The following is a 24,602-nucleotide window of genomic DNA, read 5'->3' as shown; positions in this document are numbered from 1 at the left end:
TAAAATCTTCATAAAATCGTATATACAGATATACTATCAGTATTTATGTGACATATTCTTATAAAAAGAGTACAATATTTTTCATCCACCAAGAACCACTTTTCTCCCTCTTAAGGAGAGGTAATCTCTATTGAGAATTCGTGATCTTGATGCATGCAGCAATGGCAGTAATTATGCCAGAACTATTTAACTACTGATAATATTTAGTGGAATGTACATCACTAAAAAGATCGCCTTTCCTTTAGATCAGTAATCTGTATTGAAGAGCTCCAGGAAAGAAAAGTCTCCATCTCCTGAGATTCTAAAACACAAATCTTCTTCCTGCAGTGCCCACTACCTCTTTGCCTTACACAGAAAAAGTCTACAGAATTAAGCAGTGTCTCCCTCAAGTGAATGCCAAGCCCAACGAATGAGTTCTTTCTTCAACATCAAAGCATTTCATTTACGCACTAAAACACAAAGTCAACCCATTACCCACTCCAGAAACTAGATAAATGTACTTGCCTCTTGCCGTTTGAAGTTCTGGACATATTCTTCAAACTGTTCATCTTTTGTCTCATCAGCTTTCCCAAGCTTCTGAAGGACCTAGTTCGTGAACAAAACAAAATGGCTCTATTTACTAATGTTTTCAACAATCTGTGGAAGAAGGCTATTGTTTCACTCTTCTGAGGAGATCTCCCTCTTCGCACTGCTAGTTTTTCTGTTCTGGAATCATCATGGCCCAGTGCCTTTGGAGTTGGACAGACTTGGATTTTAAGCACAGTTCCACCACTCTAAGGCTGAATGACCTCAAGGAAGAGTCATGCTATACTGAAATATTTATTTATTCACGTATCTTTTCTCCAGTAGGTTGTACATGTGTTAAAGACAAAAACTAGGCCTTGTCTCTTCGTCCAAAGTATCTGGCACAATGCTTGATGCATAATAGTTGCTCAATTTTTTGTTAAACAATGAACCAAAGTTATTTGAGGAAAGTATTAACCTATTTCATAGGGATGGTTTTAGAATGACTGGAGCCAGGTACATGGTAAGTTCTCCCCCAGCATCTCCTGATAGACCCTTCAATTCAATAATTGCTCAAAGAAGGCCCTGGGATGCACAAGGCCCATATGAAACACTGGTCATCTAGAAATATATAAATGAATAAAACAAGGCCCCAGGACTTAATCTTAAGAAACTTATTATCTAATGAAGTAGACAAGGCAAGTTTACAAATAAATCAAGACAATCTGTCATAAGCAACATGAAGGGGTTACAAGATGTTAGAAGCAATATCCCTTCAGGGAATGCTGGTGGAGATTATTCAAAATGTGTTGGAATCCAGCAATTCCACCCCTGGGCACATATCTTGACAAAACTGTAATTCAAAGAGATACATGTACCCCAATGTTCACTGCAGCACTATTTACAATAGCCAAGAGATTGTAGCAACTTAAATACACATCAACACATGAATGGAAAATGGAGATGTGGTACATATATACAATGAAATGCTATTCAGCAATAAAATAGTGAAGAAATGCCATTTGCAGCAACATGGATGTACCTAGAAAGTATCATACTAAGTGAAATAAGAGAAAGAAAATACCATATAATATCACTTGTATGTGTAATCTAAAATACGGCATAAACTTATTTACAGATTTATTTTTATTTGTGCTTATTTACAGCACAAACAGAAACAGATTCATAGATATAGGAAACAAACGTGGTTACCAAAGGGGAAAGGGAGTGGAGGAGGAATGAATTAGGAATTATGCATTAGCAGAAACAAACTACCATATATAAAATAGATAAACAACAAGGTCCTACTGTATAGCACAGGGAACTACATTCAGTGCTTGTAATAAACCATAATGGAAAAGAATATGAAAATATATATATACATATATGAATCACTTTGTTGTATACCAGAAACTAACATAACACTGTAATCAACTACAACTTTAAAAATGTGCTGGGAACTCCAGCAGAAAGGAATGTGGCAGAGTACATTCCAGCCAAGGAAGCAGCCCAAGAAGGACCACTGGAAAAATTATGGTGGACTGGGCATAAGTGTTTCTGTTTTCCTAGAGCACAGGACGGGGTATCAGGAGAAACAGAAGAAATGGTTCTCAGAAACACAGCAGAAAGTTATTCTGGGCCACAGCAGAAGGATCCTGAATGCCACAATGGAGATCACTATTTAAGGTTCCCAAATCTAGTATCTAAAACACTAACTTATTTAAGAATTTACAAAAGCTCCATAAACATTGCCTTCTCAGAATTTGTATTCCCTATAGCATTACCAAATATATTTTCCTGAAGCATAAACATATGGGCATTAAAACATATATTCAAACAAAGCACTTTCTATAGCTAAGTTTTAGGGCTTCCCAGCCCATTCAGTGGTAAAGAATCCACCTGCCAACGCAAGGTGGATAATATGAGTTGGATGACAAGGTGGATGACTGACATGAGTTCAGTCCCTGGGTGAGGAAGACCCTTTGGAGAGGGAAATGACAACCCACTCTAGTTTTCTTGCCTGGAGAATCCTGCGGACAGAGGAGCCTGGTGGGCTACATTCAATGGAATTACAAAAGAGTCAGGCAGGACTTAGCGATTAAATAACAACAATGGCTAAGTTTTACATCAGCCTATGCTAATTTGTTTCCTAAAATCAAAGATGTAATTTTGTACAAATTGAAAATTCCTTAGACCAGTTTAGAACGTCTTAAATAAACCTAAGTATGGAAGTATTTACCCAACAACACAGAGTCCTTGCAGATTCTTCCAAGAAATAAATTTTCTTTGGAGGTAAATAGTAATTATTCTAAGTATGTAAGTAAAAAATGATTATTTTATTCTACCCTAAAGCTAATTGTTTATAACATATGCTAATATTCCTTCTTTTCACATTAACAAACAAATATTTTTTTTTAATTTATATAGACACATATATTACCAATTACTCAACTTTACTCAATATCATTTCACAAACCAATACCACATATGAATAATATGAAAGATATATTATTCCTCATTGCAAATTTATTATTTAAACAGAGTTGGACGAATCCAGTAACATAACTACTAAAAGGACAAATAACCACTCTATCAGCTAATAATCTCTTCTCAGTTAAGAGTTTCTTTGAGAGACAGAGCAGAAAACACTAAATTTTTCAAAGAACTGGACATTGTAACTAAGGAATAAGCTTATAAGCATAAAAAACATGATCAAACATACATATGGAACATTTTAAAGTTAACAGTTGTTATTCTTGGATGGTAAGATTCAGAGTGATTATTATTTTTCTTTATAATTTGCTATATTTGCCATTATTTGGTCATATGTTACTAAAATAATCAGAAAAAAATCATAAAGATAAATAAACAGGAGTTTATCATATTGATAGCCTATATGTAAGAGATTTATGTATTAGATTCTAGTACAAGTGAGAAGATTGTTAGTAACTGGCTGAAAGACTCTCCTCAAAAGAAACTGATGAGTGAATTACTATCAACTGGAAGAAAGATTTCCAAAGGCAGCCCTTAGGACCTATGTCTGATTCAGTGGTTCGTGTGTAAAGAGAGGGTTAGCAATAGTACTTACTTCACAGTATTGTATGAAACTACCAAGGATACACGTGGAAAGGCAGAGCTTTGGTGCCTACCATTTAACTGCTGCTGTTGTTGTTTAGTCACTGAGCTGTGTGCGACTCTTTTGCGACGCAACTCTTTTGCGACCCCATGGACTGTAACCCACCAGGTTCCTCCGTCCATGGGATTATCCTGGCAAAAACACTGGAATGAGTTTCCATTTCCTCTTCCAGGGGATCTTCCCAACCCAGGGATCAAACTTACATCTCCTGCACTGGCAGGCAGGTTCTTTTCTACTGAGCCACCAGGGAAGCCCAGAAAATAATTAATGCTCAATAAATGTCTACTCTTATTAGAGATGTTATCTAACCTGATTAAATAACTTATCAATGGCCTAAACTTACATTGGCAAAAGGTTGGGGAGGATATTGGATATGTTACATGCTGAGAATAAGGATTCACAAAAAGAACTTTAACAACTGAAATGTAACAAGGATAAAATGTAGGTCAAAATATAACTAAGTACCAGATTGTTGTATTCAACTTTCAACTATAATACAACATGATGGATGTTAAGAATACACGGTTTCTGCCCTTAAGTAGAAATAAGGAGTAATTTCAGCCGACAGTCAATATGAGTTGACAAAGTGATACTGTTGCCAAGCAACCCAACATAATCTCAGACTGCACTAATAAGCCTGAGAGATACAAGGAGAGCAGTCTTGAAAGCCTCTCTGTTGGATATGAGGGTGATCTGGTTGCGACATCTGTCACCCCACTGATCACCAGGGTTGATTCGGCTGATCTGGCTGGCTAGGCAGGTGTCCCCTTCCTCCCTCACCGCTCCATGTGCGTCCCTCCGGAAGCTGCGTGCTCAGTCGAAGAGGACGACCATCCCCGATAGAGGAGGACCGGTCTTCGGTCAAGGGTTTACGAGTAGCTGCACTCCCCTGCTAGAAAGCCTCTCTGTGGTGGACTCGTTGGTATACACAAAGATACACAGACAACCTTGAGCCAGCTGAAAGGGCCCCAGAAAGGCAGAGAGCTGACACCATAAGGTAAGAGGCACATCTGACACAGTACACTGCATGTTAGTCGCATGCCTGACCCTTGCGACCCCATGGACTACAGCCCACCAGGCTCCTCTGTGCATGGAATTCCCCAGGCAAGAATCCTGGAGAGGGCAGCCATTCCCTTCTCCAGGGGATCTTCCCCACTCAGGGGTCAAACCCCTGTCTCCCGCATTTCAGGCAGATTCTTTAATTAATATATTACCAGGGAGGAAGTACTACTATCTTCAGATACCTGAAGAGAACCAACATAAGGAAGAAAGATTGGACTTTTCCCAATAAAAAACCAAGATCAAGAACCAGCACAGAGTGACTTCCCTGGTGGTCCAGTGCCTGAGACTCCCCGCTCCCAATGCAGGGGGCCCAGGTACGATCCCTGGTCGGGGAACTAGATCCCCCGTGCCGCAACTAAGAGTTTGCATGCGGCAACTAAAGATCCCACATGCCGCAATGAAGACCTGGTGCAGTCACATGAATAAATTAAATAAATGGTATTAAAAAAAAAAAAAGAACCAATATGGATAGGTAAAAGCTATATCAAGAAAATGGATGGGGAATACATGTAAATCCATGACTGATTCATGTCAATGTATGACAAAAACCACTACAATATTGTAATTAGCCTCCAACTAATAAAAATAAATGAAAAAAAATAAAAATAAAAGATAATTCTTGGGAAAAAAAAAAGAAAATGTTTTCACCTCAAATTTCTATGTGTTCCTAGAAATTAGTTTGTTAGTGGAGGAATGAGATCACTGTCCTAGAGTTATTTGAGCTTAACCCAGAGTTAGAAGTTCTACAAAAGGAATTTATTCATTGAAAAGATGAATGGAATAAATCATATTTCAAATACCTTCTAATTCTTGAATCCATAATCAATGTGTAATGTTAGACATTTTCCCTAGAGAAGAATACAAATCTCAGTGAATAGAAGACAGAGAAGAATGCCTGTTTGTTTCTGTCTCTGACTGATATTGACTTGCTGAAGACTGCTTGCCAAATCCTGTGGTAGGGGCTATGGAAGAGCCAGCTGCGTCCCCCAGACTGTGGTCATTTGACAGCTTGAGCACGGGTGCTACAGCGGAACTAGGGCAGATGTGGCCAGCATGCTAGGCAGAGGGCAAGTTATGGGAAGGCTTCGTCTGCAAGCCTAAAGACTTCAATCTGCTTGGACAGACGGTGGGAAGCCAGCGAAAAGTGTCTCTTCCCTGGAGGCAGCTACATGATTAAATGTGTGCTCCTTGGTGACAGTATTAAGGACAGCTTAGAAGAGAGAATGACTGGAAAAGTAAGGCCAGTTAAGGAGCTATTTAAATAGTTTGGGCAATAAATGACAGCTGGAACTAAGGAACAGATAAAACAATCCTCATGAAGCAAACACACAGAACATCATGGCTTATAAGACGCAAAGGGTAAGGATAGAGGTGAGTCAAGGATGACCTCATTTCCACTGTGGCGGCTGAGTGGGTCATCTGGTGACAATCAGATGCTCTTCCCAGGGAGATGGGAATGGTTTAGATTTGGGACTGTAAAAGGTAAGAACCAGAAACACTCAGCAGAAATTCTGGATGGAATCGAAGGCTCAGTTGAGGCAGAAATCAATGGTGAGTGGTACCCATGTTCAAGCAGTTTCATGATTTTTCTCCAGCAGCCTTGACATAGGTAGTAAGATTGATATGCTACATAGAAAGTATCTAAGACACCAAGGACAATGAAACCTAGAATTGAGATTACAAAAAAAAAAAAAAAAAATCCTTTTACCTTAATATCACAATATTTCAAAGTGTGTTTATAATTTAGGTGGCCTTTCTCCTTCACCTCACCACTAGTCGTACTGAAAATACCAATTAAGCCTGAATGGTTTGGCATCACTGATATTACAAGAGGATTAATACTATATATTCAAGCATCTGATACTCAGATTTTGACAACATGACACATCTTCCTCCTCCATAGGCAAGAGGAAGAAATTCCAAGCCTGGTGCATTTTGGTTTAGGATTTAGGTCTTAGATGATTTCACCTACATTGACGTTTCCTATTTTGACACAATAGGATTTCTGCTGTTACTTTTGTTGCTAAAGGTTTTCAAATGAAAAATAATATTATAAGTTGAAGTTACTTTTTCAAACTGCCTTTCCTTTCAGTGAGATTCTGAAATATTCCTATAGGGCTGACTGGGTGCTTAGCTTCTCACTCTCAGCCCTAAGTTCAGAAGTTCTGATCTGATTCTGAAAGACACTATGACACGGGCAAATAAAAATTAAATAGAAAAAGGGGCTTCCCTGGCAGTTCAGTGGTTAAGACTTTGCCTACCAATGTAGGTGGTGTGGGTTCCGTCCCTGGTCAAAGAGCTAAAATCCCATGTGCCTCTGAGCCAAAAAACCAAAACATAAAGCAGAAGCAATACTGTAACAAATTCAGTAATGCTCCACATCAAAATCTTTTTAAAAAAAATAAACAGGAAGGAAAAGCAAGGCTATGGCAACTTGGACCATTTCAACTAATAAATCTTCTTTCAGTGTCTCCAAAGCAGTTAGTTGTTCAGCTTAGATTACAATGGCTGCCCCAATGATGTGAATCTCACATACTTTTCTAGAGCAAGTGTTCACGTGTAAAGTGTCCAAGTCAAGTCCCTAAAAATTCAGAACTCTTTTTAATTTGGATAGTTTCCTCTTACTGTAAAGCCAAAACACTGACCAAATTTCAAATTCTCAGAGACCAGTGCAAATTAAATACTGACCATTATAATAGTAATAACTTGCCTTCTATCCATATGTTAAAATTAGGAATGGAATACTGTGTACACAGCTTTCAAAGAAAGTAGTTGGCATTCAAAATCAAAGGCAAAAAATCACAAGCTTCCATTCCACATGGAAACCCCTTTTTTTAATTAGGGGAAGGATCTAAGAAAGTCAAGAAATTTATGACTCTAACCAAGAAAACCAGTCCTGTGATCCAAAGTGGGAAACTGATAAGAGAAGGGAATGCAGAAATGCAGACAACAAAGTAATTCAAGATGAAAGCCATTGGGGGTGTCAGAGACACATTTTTATGTACAGCTTGATATTGCGATGAGGGTGACGGTTGAAAGAATTCTGCAGGATTGGCCTCCAGGATGCCCTAGAGAGATTCATGCATTTGATTAGGGCTTAGACCAGACAAGCTTCCAGCTCTGGGTGAGTCATGCTTCCTTAAACCAGAAAGTCAAAGTAATAACCCTACAATTTAATTAGAGTTCTCTAAACAAAGAAGTGTCTCTCTCTTCACATTTTCTGTATTTATAATAACAAAAAAGAGCATATCAGATTATGTATACATTATCCACAGAACCCAGGAATCAACTACATGGGATGACCATGGCCTTTTTTGGATAGAATGCAGAGAGTTGGTCTTCCACCACTGCCCTCGCCCAGGTGATTCATTCATTAATTTGTCTGTATACCCACTTATCCATTTACCAAGTGCTCACTCTGATGCTGTGCAAAGATCCATCACCTTGGACTGGCGGGTGACCACCAGGTACCTGCAAGCATAGGGGAGCTGCTTGTCCTGCAGGGTCCTATGGGCATGTTTCCCAAACTTCAGGATACTAGTCCCTTGACCTCTTTCAGCATGTGTTGCAAAATCTAAAGAAGTGGCTTTAACGTGCCCTAACTTGAGAGGAACAAGATGAGTCATCCTTTGGTACAATTCAGGTGCCCGTCAATGTCCTGCACCTTGCCCTCCACCTAGTCCTCTGCAGGATGTATTTCTGCACTGCTGTGACATCCACTTCTTGCCCTGGCAGATTTCAACAGTACATTAGCCATCACGTCATCAGAGCCTCTCAAGAGGTTGGCATGAGTCTTCTTGCTAATTCTGGGAAAGATTTTCAGGGAAGTAAATAAGAAGAGATGAGAGAGGAAAGGTTCACAGCCTTCCATCCCACTTGGGTGGCCTTCAGGCTTAAATAGTTTTGAGAATAACATATGGTAGAGAGAAAGTACAAAGTCTCAGACATAAGCAGATTTATCATTAAGTGGGGTAGCGGCCATCAGGAATTAGAAAGCAGTTTGTGGCTCAGATGGTGAAAAATCGTGCAATGTAGCAGAAAGACCCAAGTTCAATCCCTGGGTCAGGAAGATACCCTGGAGAAGGGAATGGCAACCCACTCCAGTATTCTTGCCTGGAGAATTCCATGGACAGAGGAGCCTGACGGGCTACAGTCTGTGGGGTCACAAAAAGTCAGACACGACTGAGCAACTAACACTGACTGACTGGCTAGAATGAGAGGAAAAAAAAGTCAGGAGACTGGAAAGGAGACAGAAGTAAGTGAGGTGGGCCCCGCAAACACGAGGCAAAGCTGCTCTCCATCAGGGTCTACCTGGTGAGGTACCATGTTTGATTTCTGCTCTCTGCTATCCTCCCCAATCCTTTACAGTTGAGGACATTGTAGTCCTCTGACTTAAAAAAAAAATCTTGTTTTTTTAAAAAAAAAAAAAAAACTTGAGGGATATTGGTGTAACAAAGATGAATGTATTGTGAGCTTTGGCATCCAACTCCTTCTTTAGGAAACCAGGGGCGCCCCTCTCTCCCTCTGGGTTGGGTCACATCATCTCAGGACGACTTTTCTATGAAACCCAATACATCTAGTATCCAACCCAGAATACAATATTTACACCAAGATGCAGTGACATAAAAGTCTGCTAAAGTCATCATGAAGCTCTAAGAGGGACCAGATTTCCTTTCTTCCATGGCTCCCCCATCAAGGACAGAGCACTAGCTAATGCTAATATTGCAGTGATCCTCCAACCTCATTAAATCATTCAAATTAATCCTCATGCTACTGAGCAATGGGGAGATATTCCTCCATTTACCATGAGAGAAAACATGTCTGCCAAACCGGTGGCAATCTACCTACAGAGGACCTGGCACATGGCCATGGCAGCCAGGGAGGTGGCTACACCCAGGCCCTTCACTGGGGGCAGTCCTGTTCCTGATTCCTTCCTATAGACTCCTCAAGCCATGTTGGTGACCTCAGGTACCAGTGAAAGATGAATGAGCAATTTGAAAACTCTGATGTGCAGTACAAATATGAAGGCACATGCTGATTTAGGGGAATCCAAAGTCTACAAAACTGTACCCAGGATTTCATTTGGGAGCTGTGAACTGCCTAAGACAAGAGGGAGCTGATGGGTAGGACTCAGATGAAAAAAGAGAGTCCAGAGAAGAGAGGAAGGACATGTTCTTGCGAAAATGCCTCTTGTGAAAATGTCCCCATCTTAATAACTCCATAATTCCCTTATTAACTATTATGGAAATTTAAAATACATCGAGCACAGTTCCAAAAGCATGCTATCTAAAAATTAATTTAAACAATGGTGGCCTGAATGGGAAGGGAGTTTAGGGGAGATTGGATACACATGTGTGTATGGCTGGGTCCTTTCCCTCTTCACCCGAAACTCTCACAACATTATTAATCGGCTCTACCCCAACATGGGCCTCTCTGGTAGCTCAAAAGCTAAAGAATCTGCCTACAATGCAGGGGACCTCGGCTCGATTTCTGGGTTGGGAAGATCCCCTGGAGAAAGGAATGGCAACCCACTACAGTATTCTTGCCCAGAGATTCCCATGAACAGAGGCGCCTGGGAGGCTACAGTACATGGGGTTGCAAAGAGTCAGACATGACTAAGTGACTAACACTTTCACTCCAATACAAAATAAAAAGTTTTCAAAAAATAAAATAAAAATTAATTTAATCCTTCCAAAAATCTTGTGAGTTAGGTTATAATGGCTAGCCTCATTTTAGTGATAAGAACACTGAAAACTAGATGGGTTAAGTAATTGACCACAGTCATAGAACTATATATAACTGAGCTGAGATTCAAAGCAGAGAGTTTGATTTCACAGTCAGCTTCTAACCACAAGGCTAAAGACAGTAGCAGGTAAAGAAACATAGCTTGGTGGCCACACTCTTCCCTAGGCAAGTAAGTCATTTTCCACTTTTTTTTTTTTTTGCCATGCTTCAAAACATGTGGGGTCTTAGCTCCCCAACCAGGGATCAAACCCACATTCCTCGCATTGGAAGCATGGTTACTTAACTACTGGTCTGCCAGGGAAGTCCCGTTTTGGTTTTGTTTTTTTTTTTCTCCTCCCTTCTATTGTCACTCCCATTGACTGTATGTATCACATTGCCAGGGACATCATTATAACAACTGCTGTACCCATACTTTTGTTAAACGGAACCATCCAACACCATCTCCATCCAAAATAGGTCACTATAGTCATTCAAATACCCGGAGTGAGTGCACATGGGTTACACAAAATATGCATTCTCCCCACTCTACCCTTACTTAGAAGTAAAGGTCCCATTGGCTTCAGATTGGCAAAAAGCCTGGGAGGACACCACCTCATTATAAGAACATTAGAGATCAGACTACAAATGTCTTACCAACAAGTGATGCAAAACAATAAAACAAAAAAACAACCTCAGGTACAGAGGAGTGCAGTATAGCCACTGTTCTAATAATTTTATTTGTTTATTTAATTTTTGCTGCACAGGCTTTTCTAGTTGCAGTGAGTGGGAGTCACTCTCTAGTTGTGGTGTGCAGGCTTCTCATTGTGGTGGCCTCCCTTGTTGTGGAGGACAGATCCAGGTACGCAGCCTTCAATAGTTGAAGCACGTGCGCTCAGCAGTTGTGGTCCCAAGGCTCGAGAGCACAGGCTCAACAGTTGCAGGACGTGGGCTCAGCTGCTCCATGGCATGTGGGATCTTCCTGGACCAGGGATCGAACCTGTGTCTTCTGCAATGGCAGGTGGATTCTTTACCCTGAGCCACCAAGGAAGCCCTAGCTACTTGTTTCAAAGTGTTCTATGGGCAAGCACTTCACTGTTTCCCAAAGTTTTGGTGGAAAGAATGGTATGAACAGATCCTTACACCAAAGTCTGCGCTGAGGGTACTGAATATCAGGAAGGACACTGGCCTTCTTCAAACAAACTCCTTTTTTTAAAAAAAAATTAATGATGCCTTTGGTAACTTGACCCTTCCTGCCTCACATTGTGAATACAAAGAGAAAGATACAGGGTGCTTAAAGAACTTTAGAAATCACATTCTCAGTAATCTCACATTGAAATACCACCTCAGTTTCACAGGATTCCTAAACAGTCCCCCAAAAGCCACACAACACACTCCAAATCCCAGGGTTCATCATTACCAAGGATTTTAGAAGGACCCATCAGGATGTGTGGAGAAGGCAATGGCACCCCACTCCAGTACTCTTGCCTGGAAAATCCTATGGATGGAGAGGCCTGGTGGGCTGCAGTCCATGGGGTCGCAAAGAGTCAGACAAGACTGAGCGACTTCACTTTCACTTTTCACTTTCATGTACTGGAGAAGGAAAGTACAACCCACTCCAGTGCTCTTGCCTGAATCCCAGGGACGGGGGAGCCTGGTGGGCTGCCGTCTACGGGGTCACACAGAGTTGGACACGACTGAAGTGACTTAGCAGCAGCAGCAGCAGCATCAGGATGTGACTCAAAGGCAATTTCACTGGTGGTGTTTACCTTTAATGTTTATTGATCCAAAACTAACAATAATCTGATTTTTTAATTTTTATAAATTGCAGGTTTGAATGGAAGTCAAAAAAAAACAAAAGAGAGAGAGTGAGAGATTGCTAATAGGCTGAAAACCAAATGGTATTCCAGTTTGTTTCTGTAGTCATTCTCTTAAGATCTGTCACAAGAAGGAACTCTGAGTGCCTTCATGATCTTTATTCACAGAGCACTGAACAGAGTGGCAACATAAGGTGCTCAGAGACTTGGGTGAGAGAGATGATGCTCCTTATGGCTGTGAGCGCTGCCTATCAGAGCACTCGGCCTCCTAAGCACTCAGTTGAAAATACTCACCTGCGAACATGCAATCTCCACAAGATACCAGTAAATCATGCAGCACTCATTGTTTCTGCACACATTTCTGTATTTTGTTTCTACACTTTGATTTTCCATTTCCTGCAGCTATTTTCAAAGTCGGATCTGCAGAAAGTGAATTACTAAAGAAGAGAAACTACTGACCAGTTTAGAGAAGGCCTACTTTCAGATTTAATCTGAGCTTCTGGAGCTGGAATCACCATGCTCGAATGGTTAGCATGGAATATTTTATAATGTTAAACTCAAACTTTATCTGAATATTTAAAATATTGAGGCTTCACAGAAATATTGTACTAAGAGTATGCTGCTTTGAACTCTATCACCAGACTCTTTTCTGGATGGGGGAATACTTTAAGCACAGTTTGGAGTGTAAAAACTATTGCATGATAGGATGGGTAGGAAGAATACAGTTGTTTTCTATAGACTTTGAGTGATACTCATAGAAAATTTGAATAAGTGAAAGATGCTTCTGGTACAGCCTTCTACCAGCTGTTCAGACCATCTGTAAATACATGCAGATCCTTCTGTGGGGCATACTCTGCACTGATGCCTATAGATCCGCACTCCCCACTCCTCACCCAGTTCATACCTCTAGGGATTGCAACCAGCCCTGGCCTTCTGTCTTCTGGCTGGAGTCAACCATGGGAAATCAAGGCAGCCGAAGATGGAAGGGCAGAGGCAGAGAGGTCTGGGCACTGGTGCCCCTGGTCGCCTCCCTGCAGCTTGACTGCAGTCACATCAATCTATCTCTTTTCTGGTGGCCCTTTCAACAATTTCATCTCCTCTAACTTCTGATAACAGCTCCCTCCCCTTCCTCTTTAGGCCTGGAGGTCACAGATCCCTTCTAGTACCCTTCTAGACACAGCGGCCTTTCCTATCCCTTGCTGGTTTCCTGTGACCCTCTCCGTAAGTCATTGGGCTTCCCAGGTGGCTAAGACAGTCAAGAATCTTTCTGCAATGCAAGAGTGGGGGGTGGAGGATGATCCCTGGGTTGGGAAGATGCCCTGGAGGAGGGCATGGCAATCCACTCCAGTATTCTTGCCTGGAGAATCCCAAAGACAGAGGAGCCTGGCAGGCTACAGTCCATGGGGTCGCAAAGAGTCAGACATGACTGAGCAACTTACACTTTCACTTAAAATTCCCAGCTATCCATTCCCAACTCTCCCACTATCCAATTTTACCTTCCAACCATGAGCCTTAATGAACAAAAGCAACCCAAAGCACTTCTAAAAAAGCACCACTGCTGCGTCACAGTGTAAAAATGGTCTAAAAACAAACCAGCACAATCCATCCTACCAGAAACAATTTGCACGATCAGCAAGTCTAAAGATACTGATTCCACAACAATGGGGTTTTGCCAACAAGGACGCTTTTTAGGAACATTAGCGCTACAGTCAGCAAAGGATAATTCTCTTTAAAAAGTGTTTAGTAGGATGTTTTCAGCCTTAGTTTGAAGGCAAATTGTTCTTCCTTTTTAAAGGTTGCAGGACTTTTATCCCTGGCATTTGCACAACATCTTTTCGTTAGTGTTGCTTAGATATTGATTTTCCTCTGCTGAGAATTCAAGGTAATCACAACCAAAACCCTGGTAGGCTCATTGAGGAAATTGACAAGATAATTCTACAATTTATATGGAAATGTAGACACAGAATAGTCAAAACAATTTTGAAGAAAGAATAAAAAAGGATGCTACATCCCATGCCAAAGCTCTTTAGAGTCATAAAGTCGAACTTTCAGAATAGAAAACTAAAGCTGGAATGACTCACTTTTGTCCTAATAAAAAGGTGCTTTCCTTCAAAACCTTTGACCCTGGCACCAAGTAAATTCCCAGCAGAGTAAAAAGTAAACATCACCTGCAAACAACTAGCTTCTATATGTCTTATTCTATGTTTATGGGGAAACCAAATCCCATGCAGGGTCTCTGGTGTAAAACAGAAATAAAAAAATTTTTTTTAAATTAGGGCTATACTATGTTAGAAAAATAAATGACCATGACTCTAAAGCAAAACCTCTCTCTACAGTCTGCATTCTCATGAGATAATTTCTTTAGATTTTACTGACTACCTTAGTTCCATACTATAATATATGCAATACTATGGAAGTATTTTTCTGCGTTCTGTTTAAAAAGATGCAAATATGAGATCGCTTTGTAAAATGTTAGTTCTTTTCCTTCAACTCCAATGTTCCTGTTAAAGATATAATTTATAATATATAACATTTGATTAGTTAGCAAATGGAAGGAATACTGCAGTCTGATCAGTATAATGTCCAGAGAGGAGTAACCTATGAACACTTTCAAATCTTAGTGAACAGCTTTCAAGAATAGTCATCCTGATGAATTTACTAAGCAATAAATATAACTGATCATTTATCTGATGGAGTCCTTCCATCTTATTTACATTTCTTTAAATCCTCACCCCTCAAGTGGATCCTTATACCAGCAGCATCAGCCTTACCCAGCAACTTGCTGCAGCTGCTGCTGCTGCTGCTGCTAAGTTGCTTCAGTCGTGTCTGACTCATAGCGACCCCATGGACTGCAGCCCACCAGGCTCCTCCATCCATGGGATTCTCCAGGCAAGAGTTCTGGAGAGGGTTGCCATTTCCTTCTCCAATGCATGAAACTGAAAAGTAAAAGTGAAGTCACTCAGTTGTGTCTGACTCTTAGCCACCCCATGGACTGCAGCCCAAGAGGCTCCTCTGTCCATGGGATTTTCCAGGCAAGAGTACTGGAGTGGGGTGCCATTGCCTTCTCCCAGCAACTTGCTAGAAATGCAGAATTTCAGGCCTAATTCTGGACCCACTGAATTGGAAACTGCAGTTCATCAGTATTCCTGGGCTATTCATCCATACGTTCAAGTTTGGGAAGACTGCTCTGAAAATTAAGACTTCAGTAGGTATTTCTACAGATGAATTTTTGAAAATTAGTCATTATTCCAGGCATTTGCTGTCAATGTAGGAAAAAAATCAAGATCATCAGGTTAAAGCTGCAATGATCATAGGATACAACTTGAACACTGGTTATTCAGAAGAATGGGTGGGGATGTCCCTGGTGGTCCAGTGGTTGAGAACCCACCTTGCAACGCAGGACACAGGTTCAATCCTCAGTCAGGGAACTTAGATCCCTCATGCCTCAGAGCAGCTAAGCCCACATGCTGCAACTACTGAAGCACATGCGCTCTGGAGCCCGTGTCCCAAAACTAGAGAGTCTGTGCCCCGTCACGAAAGACCCCATATGTCACAACTAAGACCCGATGCAGCCAAATAAATAAATATTTTTGTAAAAATAAATTAAATGAATATGCACGATCTCTATTCAGCATTTCCTCCATTCTCTTAAAGCAAATGACTGAAAAAATTTCCAAATGGTTAAATATTCTGGACGGTTGAGTGGGCTCTGGTTGTTTGCAGTTTAATTTGCATTTTAATGAAGTGCTCACAATCAGGTTTTTTATAAAAAGATGATTCTGCAAACTGCTCCATAGGAAGCGGAATCATTCCGATTAGTCATGTCTCTGTCCACAATACGTGAATTAAATGCGAGTTTCTGGTTCAGTGATAGTCAACAACTTCAGATATATAAAACAGGAACATCCTTGAAGGTTTTCCTGGCTATCCCCCCAAATGGTAAGGAAGTCATGGCTCAAAAACCCTGATGGGTGCTCATGTCCTTTCATGTGAAAGCAACTGAAATCACATGGACCTCGGCCTCAATATTCCAAGCAACTCAGACTGCAAGTAAAGAAATTTTAACCTCATCAAAGTTGCAAAATAAGAACAAATCTATTTCTATGTCACATGTCCTAGGGTGGCTTAGTATGTAAAATAATAAATAGGCCTGAACCCAGAAGTCTGCAGGCCATACATCATTTACACTGAACCAATCTTTGCTTCTTCCTACAAAACCTAATGAACATCAGTGACCAAATGCCCAGACAGCACCAGGCTGTGAACAAGACACCGGCTTAGCCCTGTGCAATCTCCACAAACCGATGACCAGTCACCACCTTCTCTGAACATAATTATGGCAAGTGGGGATTTCTCCAGTGGGCTTGCCAGGTGACATAAGTGGTAAAGAACCCTCCTGCCAGTGCAAGAGATATGAGACACAGAGATGTGGATTTGATCCGTGGGTAGGGAAGATCCCCTGGAGGAGGGCATGGCAACCCACTCCAGTATTCTTGCCTGGAGAATCCCATGGACAGAGGAGCCTGGTGGGCTACAGTCCATGGGGTCAGACACGACTGAAGCGACTTAGCACGTGCACACACATGGGGACTTCTCCTATCATTGCTTCTTTTTCTTTTCCCTTCTCATCTCTCATTGGGAGCTTCATGATAGACTCGTCTGCACAAAATGTACTTAAATCAGCTGTAAAAAGCGGCCAATACTAGCAGGAGGAAGCTTCATTTGTTCCCAGAATCCCTGCATTGTAACTTCTGCCAGGTGCAGCTCAGGTTACTGGGATCCATACAACAACCTCAAAAACTGTCCTGCATGAATAATTCAACAAAAACCAGGCTCAAATAACTGGGGAGGGGGTATCTGGTTCATGACCCAGCTCTGCCAAGTGTAAGCCAAAGCTGTCTCAGCTTTTCCTCTTCTTCTCCACCATTCTTTCACCATTTAGGTGACAACTAATAAAACAAAGGGCTTCCCTGGTGGTCAGGTAGGAAAGAATCCGCCTGCCATGCAGGAGACCCAGGTTTGATCCCTGGGTTGGGAAGATCCCCTGGAGTAGGAAATGGCAACCCACTCAAGTATTCTTGCCTGAAGAATCCCATGGGCAGAGAAGCCTGGTGGGTTACAGTCCATGGGGTCCCAAGGAGCTGGACACGACTGAGTGACTAAGCATGCATGCAATGAAATAAAACCATCTGTGTAGCACATTCACATCAAGACCTAATCTTTCACCGGCCCCAAAATCCATTCTCTACAGGTCTCTGCAATCAGCAGGACTGGCCCAGTGGACTACCTCACCCATGTTCCCTTGGCTCTAGCTTCCTGGGCCTATGGAGGCACCAGCAGGGTGGGAAAAAAAAGGTGGAAAAGGAAAGTCAGGTCTGTCTCTGCTTTGAGCTGTTTCTGGCAGTGCTATGACCTTTCACCCCGATGGTTCCCATCCAGAAACCCCTCCTTTAGGACTCCAGCTCTCACTCAATTTGGTGGAGCCATCTTCTTCTCTTGCCCCTGGAGTCCTAGCAGTGGTTATAGTTTCTTGCTGTTGTTACTGGTCTTTCATGATTCCATTAACACTTCCTCCCTTGTACGGTCTACGCTAAAGCATCTTGAACCATCTGAGCCGAGTCCTATCTCCCACCGGGCCCAGACTGATAACCCAAGACCATCTCTGTTCCTTGGATTTCTTTTTATGTTGGAGTATAGTTGCTTTACAATGTTGTGTTATATTCTACTGTACAGCAAAGTGAATCAGCTATGCATATACATATATCCCCTCCTTTTTGGATTTCTTTCCCATTTAGATCACCAGAGAGCACTGAGCTCCCTGTGCTAAATAGCTGGTTCTCATTAGTTATTTATCTTATACATAGTAGTCCCAGTGTGCCTATCCTGGATCCCCTGAGTGGGGGCTGGGGGGTATATTTGCAGATTTAAAGCACATATGCACATATACCTGGTCACAAAAAAAACCCTGGTCTCTCAGAATAGATTGCTGAGGGTCCAAATAAGCCATTTTAATATACATCAAGTAGCATGCATTTAAATATATATTACATTGAGTCAAAGTTCTAAAGCCCTAATTGCAAAACAAACCTGTGTCCCAAGAAGGGTAATAGATATTTACTCAGATTAAACCCCTTAAAAATTGCCTTGAGAGCTGCCAGAATTTGATCTCTATAAAACAAAATTTCAGAACTGAAACTGATATAAAGGAAGCCTCCGGGAGGACCAGAAACACATACTCAGAGTCTCACCCTCCAACTCTGTAGGCTGGAGAGGGGTTTGCTCACACTATGGAAGAGGCAGACAGGTCAGAAGACAGCTGATAGTAAGAATTCTTATCAGAGTCCTCTCTCCCACATCTCTGTAATACCCAGTAGAAAGAGGAAAATAAAATACCTTTGCACCCTTTTGGGAGGGGCCTCTTGAATCAAAGAGATTGTTCTATACTTTCTAAAAATACTTACCGTCTGTCCCAGGTGAAAAATACAAAGTAGCTCTGTGGTCAGAAATTGGTCAAATTGCAGAGCCCAACAGAAATTTTTTTTAGGTCTTCTCCCCTAAGCTAAAATCAAATGATGTACCCAGAGAAAAAGAAAAACCTCTAAAGCCCTTGTAAAAGGATTTATTGGGTGGATCAACCTATGATGTCATTTAGGTTACATCCAATTCTCTGAGGAATTAAGAGTAACTGTCCTTATTTTACAAATCTTTGCAAAACTAGAAATATGACTCTAAAGGCAATTTGAGGTTCACCTATTCCTTTAGATCAATCCCTGAACCTCCTGTACTTACTTCATAAAGCTTGTAAAATATGGATCTTAGGAAAGCAAAGTCCTTCTTGGAGAAATTTACATTCTTTCCCTGCTCCTCTGAGATGTAAATGTGAAAATACAAATTTCAAGGAGGTAATTTTTATCAGAAGAAAAGCAAAATGGGGAAAGGTAATTTGGAACTTGGACAAATGAGAAATCTAAAGTATATGTAAGCTATCCACTGTTGGCATCTGGCTGTTCACTTATGTGTATATGGATGTATTATAGATGTCTCATATTTTTAATGTCTATACAGTATTGCCAGAATTAATTTCTAAAAGAGCTCTATTTAATTGACCTAAAGAAATTTAAGCTCTTACATAAAATATGTATTCTAAAATTCTTAAACATATAATAAAAACCAAACCACTTTCCAGGTTCACATGATCTGTGAAATCTTTAGTAAATTAAAGCTAGTCTAAATGTGTTAATTTAATTAAAATAGACATGTCCTTAAGGTTATCAACATTAAAAATAATGCAGACACACAACTTCTATTCTACTTAGGCTTATTAGGAAAGGTCAAATAAGTTCATGTAATCTCTTACAAATTTTGCCAACCAAGAAAAACAGCTTGGGTTGATGGCTGATTTTGTTTAATGTCTCATAAAGACTTATGGGTAATATAAACACAACTGCTAAGGACAAGTAAATTAAATTGATGTAAGTAGGATAAAAAGTTTTGGGGTTAATTTTTCAAATCTTTCCATTAACTTAAAACCTTAAAGTTTACTAAGTTAAATTAAATGATGGATAATCATTAAATATCCAGATATAAATTAATTACTGAACACAGGTTTATCCATTTTTGGCTTCCTTTTACAAAGAAACTAACAGATATTTGGGTTTATTAGCAAACATATTTCATGCCACCCTAAAAAAATTTACTATGAGAAAGCATATGTTTCTAGAATTTATAAGAAATAATTGTAAATTTGTCAAGCCATGCAATACTAATGTAAATAACAATTTTAAATTGTTTACCTCTTTATTTTCACTAGAAAGTCAAGTATTTACAAGCGGCTCATGCAACTCACTACCAGAAAAATTAACAACCCAATCAAAAAATGGGCCAAAGAACTAAACAGACATCTCTCCAAAGAAGACGTGCAGATGGCTAACAAACACATGAAAAGATGCTCAACATCACTCATTATCATAGAAATGCAAATCAAAACCACAATGAGGTACCATTTCACACTGGTCAGAATGGCTGCTATCCAAAAGCCTACAAGCAATAAATGTGGGAGAGGGTGCGGAGAAAATGGAACCCTCTTACACTGTTGGTGGGAATGCAAACTAGTACAGCCACTATGGAGAACAGTGTGGAGATTCTTTAAGAAACTGGAAATAGAACTGCCATAAGACCCAGCAATCCCACTGCTGAGCATACACACCGAGGAAACCAGAATTGAAAGAGATACATGTACCCCAATGTTCATCGCAGCACTATTTAGAATAGCTAGGACACAGAAGCAACCTAGATGTCCATCGGCAGACGAATGGATAAGAAAGTGTGGTACATATACACAATCAAATATTACTCAGCTATTAAAAAGAATGCATCTGAATCGGTTCTAATGAGGCAGGTAAAACTGAAGCCTATTATACAAAGTGAAGTAAGTCAGAAAGAAAAACACCAATACAGTATATTGACGCATATATATGGAATTTAGAAAGATGGTAACGATGACCCTATATGTGAGACAACAAAAGACACAGAGATGTAAGGAACAGACTTTTGGACTCTGCGGGAGAAGGTGAGGTTGGGATGATTTGAGAGAATAGCATTGAAACATGTATATTACCATATGTAAAACAGATCACCAGTCCACCAATCCATCACCAGTTTGATGCATGAGACAGGGTGCTCAGGGCTGGTGCACTGGGATGACCCTGAGGGATGGGATGGGGAGGGAGGTGGGAGGGAGGTTCAGGATGGGGAACACATGTGCACCCATGGCTGATTCATGTCAATGTATGGCAAAAACCACTACAATATTGTAATTAACCTCCAATTAAAATAAATAAAATTTTTAAAAAGTCAAGTATTTAGGGTTAATAAAACTTCTAATACATATAATTAAAGCTACTACAAACAATAGGGGGAAACCTCTGTAAAAACGGAAAGTAGAATATGTGTTTTCAGTAAGAGATGTTATGAGGAATGCAGATACTTTTTTTTAAGGGAAAAGAAAGTTATTTTGTCCTACATTAGTTATTTTGGAATAGAGGGGAAAAAAAGATAATTTAAATTAAAAGTTGGGAAAGATAGATTCTTATCTTGTGTAGTCAAGCTTGCTAAAATCAAATAAATTTATTATAAGGGTTATAAAATTAAGCTTTAAAGGCAGTAATGTATTTATGTAAAATTAAACCTTACTTTTCTTTCATCCAATGAAAAAACAACTTTTCTTGGATTGCTGGTCGGCTGTTAGTGAGAAACTGTAAATAGAGATTTTTCATTCCCTTTTAAATGATCTGTCTAGAAAACAAAGACTGAGTTTTATCAAAATAATTTCCTGTGTTCCAACAAAGCAGTCTTAAAAAGACCTCATAAGGTCAATCACTATTCTTGCTATATTTATATAAACAATCAGACCAAGTATAATGCAAACAAATTAGTTTCACTGTGATTATCCTTTTTAAAAAATGGGTATAATTGTAGAGAGAAAAAACATATTTGCACCTTTGGCTATATTAGAGCCTAATTCTATTCATTGTTTTTAAAGTTTTGAATATACCTGTAAACTGGACTACATCCTGAATGCTTCCAGCTTCCTCAAGTACCTGGCTGCAACTTTCCAAGTGAATGTTTTCAATTTTCTCCCAGCCTTCAGATTTGGAATCACTAGTGGTACTAGTGGTAAAGAACCCACCTTACAGGAGACGTAAGAGCTGTGGGTTCAGGAAGATTCCTCTGCAGGAGGGCATGGCAACCCACTCCAGTATTCTTGCCTGGAGAATCCCATGGACAGAGGAGCCTGGCAGGCTACATACTATGTGGTCTCAAACAGTCAGACACAACTGAAGCGACTTGGTCCACACGCAAGAACAAAGACTGCGCTTGAATCTCCTTGGAAGAGAAAGAACCAGGGCTTCTTCACTACCCAGATGGCAGGCAAACTTTATTTTATTTTTTTTCCATTTATTTTTATTAGTTGGAGGCAAATTACTTTACAATATTGTAGTGGTTTTTGCCATACATTGACATGAATCAGCCATGGATTTACATGTGTTCCCCATCCTGATCCCCCCCTCCCGCCTTCCTCTCCATCCCATCCCTCTGGGTCTTCCCAGTGCACCAGCCCTGAGCACTTGTCTCATGCATCCAGCCTGGGCTGGTGATCTGTTTCACCCTTGATAGTACACTTGTTTCAGTGCTGTTCTCTCAGAACATCCCACCCTCACCTTCTCCCACAGAGTCCAAAAGTCTGTTCTGTACATCTGTGTCTCTTTTTCTGTTCTGCATATAGGGCTATCGTTACCATCTTTTTAAATTCCATATATATGCATGGGTATACTGTAATGGTCTTTATCTTTCTGGCTTACTTCACTCTGTATAATGGGCTCCAGTTTCATCCATCTCATTAGAACTGATTCAAATGAATTCTTTTTAATGGCTGAGTAATATTCCATGGTGTATATGTACCACAGCTTCCTTATCCATTCATCTGCTGATGGGCATCTAGGTTGCTTCCATGTCCTCACTATTATAAACAGTGCTGTGATGAACACTGGGGTACACGTGTCTCTTTCAGATCTGGTTTCCTTGGTGTGTATGCCCAGGAGTGGGATTGCTTGGAGAAAAGGGAAACCTCTTACACTGTTGGTGGGAATACAAACTAGTACAGCCACTGTGGAGAACAGTGTGGCGATTCCTTAAAAAACTGGAAATAGAAGAATGGCAGGCAAACTTTAAAGACTTGAACATTAGATACACATCTCCCAGCTGAAGAAGGCTCCACCTAACATCTGGTCCTGTGCTGATGCTAGAGAACTCCAAGTCCAATGAAAGAGGAAGGAAGAAGCCAACATCAAGGTAGACTGCTTCCTCCCAAGACTTCATTCTTTAACTAAACTTGAAACCCTTTTATCTTCTCTTTCTTTCCTTTACTCTGGCATGACCTCATAAAAATAATTACCATCATTCATATTTCCCAGGCCATTGCAAATCTTTCAGAGCACTGGATTTGTCATCAAAAAACTTTGATCTGTTCGTGATACTAGAGACCCCCTGGTTTGCCCCATGACCAATTTCTCTTAGGTTTCCAATGTTACTGAAAATTACGATTGACCCTTCCCCCTTAGAAGTCTCTTACAGAGTTTAACTTTTACACCCATAACATCCAGTGCATTATTCTTACCTTTCTCCGATTATAGCTGCATGTGACAAATAGCTACAAATACCTATGTATGTCTCAGTACACTTGCACCCTTAGGTTCTCCTGACTATCTACAGAAGATCTGCCTTTTTTCACTAAAAGATCTCACCAACAGTACCCATCTTTGCAAGGTAATCAGAACAGCTCTTTATTTCAAACCGGGGGAAAATTAACTGACTGCCCTGAACAAGCACCATGAATAGTACAGTCTTAAAGGAAACGGTTTGTGCTCCAACAAGGTTTGTCTTTGTGATGGTTGTCATCCTCCTTGGGCTCATGAATGCCAATGTGGCTCTCACATAGCCCAGCAATGCCTCTTAACTTATCTAACGGTGCCCCTAGCACAAAGACACCTCATTGGTTGACTTTCCTGCATTTACATCATTGATGGACATACTTCCCTGGTTAGGAGTGAATGTAAATGAGAACACAGTCAGGAACCTCTCATTAACTCTTGAAAGTATTACATAATCCACTGTTCAAGAAATAGCTTCCTGACAAAAATTCCGAAGGCTCTCTGGCTAAAACTGTTCTTGATAATAGGATAGCCCTTGATTTTTTTTTTTAACTGAGCAAGGAAGTGTCTGAAGTGTACTCCAGATACTGGGAATTATCCTGTTTATAACAGTCATTATAACTGTATCCCTGGGGCATGATATTCTCACAAAAACTTTAAATGGAGGTTTGCAGTCACTAACCATCAAGCAAATAATCTGCCTGAGACTGGAACATCAAAAAAGGAACAAAGAGAATGGCCAACTTCAAAATTGTGCACCTGAAGTCCTGGCTCATGAATATCACAGAGATAAGCAATAATCTCTTTATTATTATTATTATTAAACAATAATAGATTATTAAGCAATAATCTCTTCAATAATCATTGACGCTCCAATACTTTGACCACCTGATGTATAGAACTGACTCATTGGAAAAGACCCTGATGCTGGGAAAGATTGAAGGCAGGAGGAAAAGGGGACAACAGTAATGAGATGGTTGGATGGCATCACTGACTTGATGGACACAAGTTTGAGTAAGCTCCAGGAGTTGGTGAAGAACAGGGAAGCCTGGTGTGCTGCAGTCCATGGGGTCGCAAAGAGTCGGACACAATTGAGCGACTGAACTGAACTAAGCAATAAAGTCATGATATACAAATATCACACAAAAGGCC

General features: G+C 40.4%; 1 protein-coding gene across 2 annotated transcripts in view; it reads right to left on the bottom strand.

Annotated features, from left to right (window-relative positions):
• AMPH (amphiphysin) overlaps positions 1-24,602 on the bottom strand; it is a 210,384-nt gene that overhangs the window by 108,078 nt on the left and 77,704 nt on the right. For both annotated transcript variants that reach the window (XM_043463553.1, XM_043463552.1), the window contains exon 2: positions 505-585. In XM_043463553.1, the coding sequence (XP_043319488.1) occupies positions 505-585 (81 nt within the window). The remainder of the gene's footprint in view (positions 1-504; positions 586-24,602) is intronic.

The sequence above is a fragment of the Cervus canadensis genome, chromosome 3, assembly GCF_019320065.1.
Source record: "Cervus canadensis isolate Bull #8, Minnesota chromosome 3, ASM1932006v1, whole genome shotgun sequence".
Lineage (NCBI taxonomy): Eukaryota > Metazoa > Chordata > Mammalia > Artiodactyla > Cervidae > Cervus > Cervus canadensis.
This window is presented reverse-complemented; position numbering and strand designations above follow the sequence as displayed.